The 8833-nt window shown below is 70.0% G+C and overlaps 2 protein-coding genes across 3 annotated transcripts in view; one reads left to right on the forward strand and one right to left on the reverse strand.

The window, feature by feature from the left end:
• The first annotated feature begins 141 nt into the window (after nt 1-141).
• TMEM216 (transmembrane protein 216) lies at nt 142-1397 on the forward strand. Of its 2 annotated transcripts, XM_035326701.1 has the most exons (6): nt 142-276; nt 375-476; nt 551-643; nt 787-988; nt 1072-1116; nt 1235-1397. In XM_035326701.1, the coding sequence occupies exons 1-5, from the start codon at nt 264-266 to the stop codon at nt 1085-1087; spliced, it is 426 nt and encodes a 141-aa protein (XP_035182592.1). In that variant the 5' UTR covers nt 142-263; the 3' UTR covers nt 1088-1116; nt 1235-1397. The 2 variants fall into 2 exon arrangements, with proteins under 2 accessions (XP_035182592.1, XP_035182591.1); XM_035326700.1 differs by having other exon boundaries at nt 1072-1397.
• A 1113-nt stretch (nt 1398-2510) lies between these two features.
• Nucleotides 2511-8833, reverse strand: part of CPSF7 (cleavage and polyadenylation specific factor 7) — a 6643-nt gene continuing 320 nt past the window's right edge. The window contains exons 2-10 of the mRNA XM_035326647.1: nt 8672-8789; nt 6386-6604; nt 6060-6163; nt 5609-5754; nt 3840-4248; nt 3628-3746; nt 3368-3536; nt 3062-3235; nt 2511-2950 (exon numbers count right to left, since the gene is read on the reverse strand). Coding sequence (XP_035182538.1) covers nt 3067-3235; nt 3368-3536; nt 3628-3746; nt 3840-4248; nt 5609-5754; nt 6060-6163; nt 6386-6604; nt 8672-8725 — 1389 coding nt within the window. The 5' untranslated portion in view covers nt 8726-8789 and the 3' untranslated portion in view covers nt 2511-2950; nt 3062-3066. The remainder of the gene's footprint in view (nt 2951-3061; nt 3236-3367; nt 3537-3627; nt 3747-3839; nt 4249-5608; nt 5755-6059; nt 6164-6385; nt 6605-8671; nt 8790-8833) is intronic.

The raw sequence follows: 8833 nt of genomic DNA on the forward strand, positions 1-8833 counted from the left end.
CGCCTGGAGCCGAGGGGAGAGCGGGAAACTCAGGCAGGCCTGGCCTGGCCTGCTGGGGGTCACGAAGCGGGCAGGGCCCACGGGGTGGCCCCGTGCAGGCAGCTGGGGCAGACACGGCCGGGGCCGGCCGCGGCTCGGACGGACGCAGGGCGCGGGCGGCCGCGGGACTCGAACCCGCGACCCTTGGTGTCAGTCCTCCGCAGCCATAGAGAGGGCGGGCAGAGCGGCCGCTCGCTCCCCGCCGGTTGCCATGGAGACGCAAGATGGCGCCCAGGGGTGAGCGCGGCGGGGCCGGGCCGAGCCGGGCCGGGCCGTACCGGGGAGGAGGGGGGGGGCGCAGAGCGGTGCCGTGACCCCCCCCCGCTCCCCCGCAGGCCGCCAGCGCTCCTCGGCGCCGCTGCAGGTCCTGCTCTTCCTCAACGGGTGGTACAGCGCGACATACTTCGTGGCGGAGGCCTTCATCTTCGCCTACAAGGGTGAGCCCCCCCCCCCCCATCCTCCTCCCCCCAGCCCCGCGGCAGGCAGGGCGCTGAGCCGGCCGTGCCCGCAGCGCTGCTGCTGCCCTACCCCGTCAGCAACCTGCTGCTGGACGCGCTGCTGCTGCTGCTCTACCTGGGCACCGAGGCCACCCGCATCTTCTTCGGTGAGTCGTGGGGAACGGGAGGCCTCCAGCTACGGCCCCTACCCGCTCCCCCCCCCCCCCCCCCCCCCGCCGCGGCCGCCCCCCCCCGGGGTGGGGGGGGGGGAACGGGGCAGCCCCCGCCCCGCTGACCGGGCGCCCCGCAGGCTCCAAGGGCAACCTGTGCCAGCGGAAGGTGCCGCTCTCCGTCAGCCTGGCCCTCACCGTGCCGGCGGCCGTGATGGCAGCCTACTACCTGCTGCTGCAGACCTACGCCCTGCGCCTGGAGGCCATCCTCAGCGCCATCCTCCTGCTCTTCTACGCCGCGGAGCTGCTGCTGGGCGTCCTCGCGCTGATCTCCTTCTCCAGGTACCGCGCGGGGCCAGGGCAGCACCGGGGCGCCGTGGGCTGGCAGGCCGGCCCGCCGCTAACACCTCCCCTGTCCTTTGCAGCGTTGATGTGTACTGAGGCCCTGCACCAGAGGACCCGAGGCACAGGTACGCGGGACAGCAGTGAGCCAGCGGCCCCGGCCCGGCTCCCAAGCCCACGCAGGCACCCGTGGGCAGCCCGAGGAGCGGTCTCCCCGCTGCCCGCTCCCCTCCGCTTCGCCCGCAGCATGTGCGAGCGAGCGACGCGCCGGGCAGCGCCCGCCCTGCTGCCAGCCGGCCCCCGGGGCTTGTGCCACACAGGTCAGTTCAAGGTACGGAGAATTATTTTTTTCTACTGTGTTCTCAGAATCATTCGCTATTTTCCAATAAATATTTATTTTTACCTGGTGCCTGGGCATCTGGCGTCCCACGGGGCGGCAGGCTGGGCACGGAGCGCCCCGGAGCTTCCAGCACGGCCCTGCCTGTGCTGGCCCCTGCCCAGAGCTCACCAGGAGGGCACAAGGAGCCCCTTGGAAGTGCCAGAGGACAGTGGGGGCACTTGGCCCTTGCTGCCCTTCCCTCCCACGCAGCCTTGCTCCACACAGGGGCTGCACAACGCTCTTGTCCATCCCCTGCCCGCCCTGAGAGAAGCTCCCTACAGCGCCATATAAAAGATTGACAACGTCATCAAGTTTATTACACAATTTCCAACCTATCAGAAAGACAAACAAATCTAGTCACTGCGAGCAGGAGGGGCAGCGCCTCGCCGGGTGGTTAATAGGGGTTTGCTCTGCACTTTTCCCCACTATTTGGAAAGAAACTAAAAATTTGTGTCATTAAGTAAAAAAACAGAACTCTCCCACCAAATGCTCCCCCAGCGCTCACCCGCTGAGCCGGCACCTCACGGTACTTTACACAATTATTTTTTTTTTTCTTTTGTTTCGTGTGATTTTAGCCTAAAAAGACCTCTGGAGCCGGGTTTCTCCTGTCCGGCCACAGCTCAGAGGGCAAGACCACCCGGCTGGCATCCCCGGGGGCTGAAAGTCGCTCCGCGCAGCCCCGCCAGGCGCGGAAACCTCCCGGCCTTGTCCCCACCACCCCCGTCCCAGCCTGCGACTGTGCCACGCGGCCGGGGTGCCGCCACGCGCAGAAGGGCCCTGCCACACCACCCGGGGGGAAAGGGCGCTCAGGGCAGCGCCGCAGGGACGGGGGCAGCCCCTCGCGGGGAACGCGCGCTCCCCGAGGCCCTGCCTCCTCCGCTTCCTCTAAAACAAGGAAGGCTCTGCGGGAGAGGCCGGCTCCACGCGGGGCCCGCTGGCGCCCGGAGCTGCTGCTTCGGGAGATGCGCACGGAGGCAGCGATCCCGCTGGGAAAGTCGGGGCAGGGGAAGGGGGCGAGCCCTGCCCAGCTCCCACCCCAGCACACTGCCCCCTGCCCCAACGGGAAGGCGAGAGCGGGGCCGGGCTGCGCTTCCCCTCCGCCGGACGGAGGGAGGCTGGGGCCAGGCACGGCTCCCTGCGCCTCCCCCGGCCAAACAGACGCAGGGCGCGGGCTGCACGCCTCCCAGCCGCCCCGCTGCACGCACCTGGGAGCATCCGTCCCCTTCCAGACACCCCCAGAGGGCTGCAGAGAGGAAAGGGCTCACAGACCTCCCTCCGTGGTATCAAAGCACCATTTCTCTTTGGGTCCAAGCGTCCGCGGAGCGGGGCGGGGGGGCCCGGGCTCCCCGGCTTCCAGCCTCTCCCCGGGAAGCAGCGGCGGCGGCGGGTGCGGGCAGGGGCTCAGGCCCCAAGGCCACGAGGTGTCGGAGGGAGTCCGCGGGGCACAGCGCGGCCCTGCCTCGGGTGCCCGGAGAGAGCCGGGGGCGGTGGGGAGGGGGCAGGGGGTGGAGCGGCCTCGGTGGCACAGTCCTGGTTGAGGTGAGGAGATACGAGTCCGTTAAAAACCACTTACTGCCGAACTCCTGCAGGGCAGAGAGAGGAGAGGTGCGCTCGGCGCTGCTCCAGAGACCCCGCGCCTCCCCCACGGGCGTCCCCGGTCCCGCGGGCGCGGCAGCGCCTTGCCGCCGGCTCACCTGTCTCAGTGGTGCCGGTCCCTCTCTCTGTCCCTGTCCCGATGCCGCTCGTGCTCCCGGTTCCGCTCCTGGAAATAGTCCTCGTGCCGGTCCTCGCTGTGCAGCAGGTCCCGGTGCCGCCGGCTGCTCTCGCGGGACCGGCTGGGAGAGCGCTCCCGAGACCGGTGTCGTTTCCTGGGGAACAGGAGCGAAGGGTTTGGGTCACCTCCCGGGGGCATCTGGCCGGGTCTCTCCCCGCAGAGGGGACCGAGAGCGAGACCGGGACCCCGAGACGGGTGCCGCGAGGCCAGCGGCAAGCAGCGGTACCTGGAGGAGCTGCCGCTGGCGCCTGTGCTGTAGGACTTGGCTTCGATCCCGTGCAGGCAGTCCTTGAGGGAGGAGAGGAGCACGCGGCACCGCTCGTCGTTGGCGACGCGGGACTGCTTGATGACGGCGATGGCCGTGAGGAGGGTCTCGATGGCGTCGCTGTAGTCGCCTGGGCGGGGGCAGAGCGGGGCTGAGGGATGCAGGCGAGCCGCGGGGTCGGGGCGGGGGCACGGGGGGGGGGGGGGCGCAGTCACCCTTACCTGCGCTGGCGCCCGACACCGCCTTGGAAATGGCGCTGCTGGAGATGGCCCGGTTCCTGTTCATGATCTCCTCGAACTCCACCTCGCTCACGGCGGGCGGCGGCGGGCCGAGCTCCCGGCTGCGCGGAGACACACGCGGGGGGAGTCGGCACGGCTGCCCCCGCTTGGTACCGAGCGGCCTTCAGCCCCCCCGCCCCTCGCCCCCCGCTCACCTGCTGTGGTTGTAGGGGGCCATGGCCTTGCCGTAGGCGTCTGGCGGGGGACCCAGGGCGGCGCTGGGCGGGGGGAAGAAGGCCGGGTTGAGGTGCAGGGCCGGGGGGACAGCCCCCGGGGGCGGCACGGCCAGGTGGGGGGGCAGTCGGGGCGGCGGGGGCATGAGGTGCTGGTAGTGGATGCCGGGTGGCGGCGGGGGGACGCCGAAGCCGGAGGAGAGGGGTGGCGGGGGCGGCATGGGCGGCGGGGGCAGCCCCATGAGGGGCAGGGCGGCGGGGGGGCGATTGAAGAAGGGCAGGATGGAGGGGGGCTTCTCCACGCGGGCGGGCGGCAGCGCGTTCTCCGTCGGCGTGGCGCGGCCGTCCATGGAGTCCATGGAGTCCCGGGAGTGGGCCCGTGGCGGCACACCTGCAAACGGCACGGGAAAGGGCCGTGAGCTGCGGCCGGAGGCCCCGCGCACCTCGGAGACCTCCTCCTCTTCCTCCTCCTCCTCCTCCTCCCCGCCCGCCCACACGAGGTCCGGTCTCTGAAGAGCTCGAGGTGCCCAGAGACAGATGCAGCCAGCCAAGCGTAGCCTCCGCCTCCACGTGCCTCCAGGAGGGCCCTGCGCTCTCAGCGGGCGCCGGCCGCCTGCACGGCGTCCCAGGGACGCTCGCTGTCAGCCGGCGGGGCTCTGCGGCGGTCGCAGAGCAAGCGGGTCACCCGGACAGAGGTGAAAGGCCCCAAGGAACGGGGAGAGGCGGCCAAGTCCCGAGTGCCAGAAGCTATGAAACAACCCAGAGCACCTGCGAGCTGCTGCTGGGAATGGACTCAAACCAGCCTGGGCATGGAGGGACACCAGGGGACAGAACGCAAGCGCTGACAGCAGGGGGAAGGAAAACTCGGAGCCTGTCTGCCCTACGAGAGGTGGGCAGGAACCCTTGCTGCGTCCAAAGAGGCTTGGAGGATGAGCCAGGAGAGGAAAGAGGGGGCAGGAGCCCCGGGGGAGCTGCCGAGACCACCACAAAGCCTCTTGAGGGAGGCCAAAACTCCAGAGGGGGACGCGCTCCGCTCCACCAAGCCACGAGGGCAGGCGGGGACGCCGCCTAACGGCGCTGCCGAGCAGCCGTCAGTGCTGGAGCTGAAGGGAGGGGGCGAAGGGCAGAGCTACCCCGCTGAGCCTCGGCCAGAGCGTTCAGAAAGAAGGGCTTTCCTCGCATGAAACGGGTCACGGATCTACAATGGCCACAGCTGGCCAAGACCTCCTCGTACACGCTCCTGCCAAGTCAGTCCCTCCGGCTCCGCAGAGCCCCCCGGCGCGGGGCCGGGGTGTCACATCGCTGCGGAGTGAGGCAAGGACCACCTATTGCCATTGTAGAAAGCCCACGGCCAGGCCCCAGCTGGAATCCTGTGTCCAGTGATGGGCACCTTACCTCCGCAGGGATGGACAAATTCTGGAGGAGATCCAGAGAAGAGCTACTAATAGATATGGAGGGTCTTAGCTATGGTGGCAGGCTGAAGAGCTTAAGCCCATTCAGTTTGGAGAAGGAGGAGGAGGAGGCTACGAGGGATCTTCGCAGTGTGTGAGCACCTAAAAGGGGATCATAAAGACTCGAGTCAGGATCTAATCGGACTCGGCAGCAATAGGACATCACCCCCAGAGGCTGCTGGCAGTGTCCCCCCACCCCGAGGGCTCGGGGGCTCGGCCTGACAGCTCGGCGGGGTCCTGCGGGAGCTGCCGCGCAGCGCGGAGACCCCCCCCCCCGCGGCGCGCCTGCGCCCCACTCACGTTTGCGAGCCTGCGCCTCGAACTGTGACAGGTTCTGCCGGGTGGCCAGCCTCACCTCCACCTTGTCCCCGTTGAGGATTTTGCCGGGCAGCAGCTCCAGCAGCTTGTGGACCGAGTTCTCAGAGGCAACCACCACCTCTGCGTACCTGCGGGGATGCCTGGCGGTCAGCAGGGAGGAGCTGGCCCCGAGCGCTGTGCGCCCTGGCAGGGGTAGGACCCCCCCAGAGCCCCCTTCTGCCCCCCCCACGGCCCCCCCCCACCGCCTGACGCCAGCCTGGAGCCACACGTGCCCGTCGGTTCCCCTTCCAGGTGCCCGTGCTGCCAGCAGCCTGCGGTTCACCACCGGTGCCTCCCCTGTGCGTGCTGGGGAAAGCTCCGGCTGCTCCCAGGACGTGGCCGCGGGGGCCTGGTTCCCCCCCCAGTTTCCTTCGTGTTCCCCCCCGGCTCTCACCCTTTCGACTGGCCGTTGGCCCGGTTCTCTGCAAACTTCAGCTCCACCACGTCGTAGACGCCGACCGAGCGGATGGTCTGGATCAGCTGCTGGTCCGTCGTCCACTGCGGGCAGCGGGGCAGAGCCTGGCGTCAGCTCCCGCAGCCCATCCCACCCGGATCTGAAGCCTCTCAGGGCTCCAAATCCCCTTCCCGTTCGCACCCTGGGGTGAAGCCCAGCTGAGAACGCCTCGCCAACGCGGGCTGAGGAGAACCAGCACCTCCCAGCAGCTCTGCAGCCCTCAGGGGCTTCTCCGGAGGACCCCCGTCGGCGCCCGAAGCACTCACCCAGGAGAAGCTGCCCACGTAGACGGCGGCCCTCTTGTTGCGCAGCCCGCTGTAGGTGTACAGGATGGCAGGGGATTTGTTGTTGGGCTTGGGGGACGGCTCCTGGCGGATCTCGGGGGGAGGCTCCGAGCTGCTGGTGCGGCTTTCGGGGGGCTGCGAGCTGGCTGCGAGCACGTCGTCGTACAGGTCCATCTGGTCAGCATTACTGAACTCAGAGTCCTGCGAGGGAAGAGACCGTCAGGGGAGGCCCGGCGGTGGCACCGTGGCTCGGGAAGGGGCCCGTGGCCACGCACGGGGCTCTGGAGGACTGCCCTGATGTGCTGAAGTGCCCCAGCACCCCCCCAGCAGAAGCCAACTCTCCTCCCCCTCCGGGGTGTCACGTCCCGAAGGCTCCTGCTGTCCCCAGGGCCACCTCCTGCCAGGGCAGAGGCAGGATTAACGCCCCCCAAGCCCGGACGCTGCCCCGGGGAGATGCTGCGGCCACCCCACCCGATGGACCCCTGGGACCGCGCGCCTCGGGTCTGTTCACAGCCAGAGGAAGGCGAATCACAGCCAGGAACGAAGCTACCGCGCGCTGCAGTCTCCTCGAGGGCGCGTTCGCCTCCAGGACTTGGTTTTTGCAGCGATAACTGCCCCGGGCCCAGCCAGCCCCTCCCTGCTACTCCACCATCCCCCAGAACCGCGCAGCACCCTGGGCTTGCAAAAAAAAAAGCCTGGGCGCGTGGAAACCCCCGTGTCTGCGCTTCCTCCCCGCCGGCACGGAAATCCCTGAGCCGCCTCCGCTGCTGCCCGCGCCCCCCACGTGGGCAAAGGGCTGGCTCGCCGCGACCCGCGCGCCCGGGCAGGACTCGGCTCGCTCCTCGCACCAGGAAGGAGCTCAGCTCTCGTCGATACGCCCCGGGACGAGTTCAGCGGCGGAAAGCCAAACGCCCTCGATCAGCAACGCCTTGCCCGTCGGGCCGATCTGTCCCCGGGCAGGGCAGCGCGGCTTCCTCCCGCTCCCCCTCGGGCCAGCCGAACTCCTGCGGGGCCGCGCGCGCACCGCTCCCCTGGGCAGCACGGCCGCCCCGCGCGGGGCGAGGCAGCCACCGAGAAGCTCCTCAGCTGCGAACTCGAGCGTCCTAGATCCGCCCCCCGACTCCCACTCCTGCTCCGTGCTATAATTAAATTGGAGCGTACGGCGCGCGCCGTGTTTACTACGTCTCTGCGCACCAAGGGCTCGCAATGTGCGCGGGGCGTCGCTTCTTGCCCCTCACTGCCACAGCGGCGCTGCCCCCCCCGGCTTGCGGAGACGCGAGATGCAGCCCGTTACCCGCAGACGCTCTCCTGGCAGCGCCGGCGCTTCCCAAGGCACGCTGCAACGCTCAGCACCCGGCAGCTTCAGCCGCGGAGCTGATAAAAAGGCTGCAGGAATTCCAACAGGGGGGAGGATTTTCGCACTCGTTCTCCAACCAGCCCCGCCGTTCGCTTCGTCTGCCTCCCACGCCGCTGCCCCCCCCCCCCCCCCCCAGGCAAGGCCCAAGGCTGCGAACTTTCTGCCTGAAAGGTAACTTCGGGAGTTCTGGGGGACAAGAGGCGGCTGGGGCAGAAATCCCTCGGCAGCCCTCAGCCGTGCCTCGGAGGGGACGCCGCAGTGTGGGAGCTGCTGGGGATCCCCCGGCTCCGCTCAGCTTCCGGCGCTCTCCTTTCGAAGAGCCGCCGTGCTCCCAGAAGACGGCACGCAGCTCGTGGTCCCGGCGCTCGGGGCGGCCTCTCGCCCTCGCCGTCTCACGCCGCACAGGCCTCGCACGCCTTGCCCCCTGCCGCCCCGGGCCAGCCGGCCGTCACCGCTTCCAGCTCCGAGCAGCCGCCGGCCGGTCGGAGCCGTTGTGCCCCGTGCCGCAGAGCCTCCGGATGAACCTTTCCGCGCTGCGTGCGGCCAGGCCGGCGCTGCTCTCTCGACGCCGCTCCGCTGCTTCGCTCCCAAAGCTCCCCGAGGCTTCACCGAGCTCCCCAGGCGCCGCGTGCTCGAGCCTTGGCCGTACACCCCGCCGGCGGCCGCCCGGTGCCCGAGCCTCGCGGGCGGGACGGGCGGCACGGGGCCGGCTCCGAAGCGAGGCCGGCGCTTTCCTTCCGTGCCCAGCCCCCCAGCCCTCCCTGCTGCTCCCGTTCTGGGGCCGGGGGGTTCCCTCCGGGAGCCTACCGGGAAGCGCCCGCCAGGCCCCGGGGGACGTCTGGGTGCCGGGGCTGGGGCCCGCTGCCTCCCGCTGCCCCGCTCGCCTGCCGGTGCCCCGGGGAGCCCCTCACCTGGTTGAACTCCTCGTCGGCGTAGATGTCGATCAGGTCCACTCCCTCGGACATAGTTCCCGACGGGGCCGGGACCGGGGCGGGACCGGGACGAGCAGCAGCAGACCAAGGGGGGGCACTGCGGGGGGGGGGGGGGGGGGGGGGGGGGGGGGGGGGGGGGGG

The sequence above is a fragment of the Oxyura jamaicensis genome, chromosome 5 (assembly GCF_011077185.1).
Source record: "Oxyura jamaicensis isolate SHBP4307 breed ruddy duck chromosome 5, BPBGC_Ojam_1.0, whole genome shotgun sequence".
NCBI classification, from domain to species: Eukaryota; Metazoa; Chordata; class Aves; order Anseriformes; family Anatidae; genus Oxyura; species Oxyura jamaicensis.

Excerpts from the sequence above, each read along its gene's own strand:
- TMEM216 (XM_035326700.1), top strand. Across the intron at positions 477-550 it reads CTTCATCTTCGCCTACAAGG|CGCTGCTGCTGCCCTACCCC; the intron begins GTGAGCCCCCCC and ends CCGTGCCCGCAG. Across the intron at positions 644-786 it reads GGCCACCCGCATCTTCTTCG|GCTCCAAGGGCAACCTGTGC; the intron begins GTGAGTCGTGGG and ends GGCGCCCCGCAG.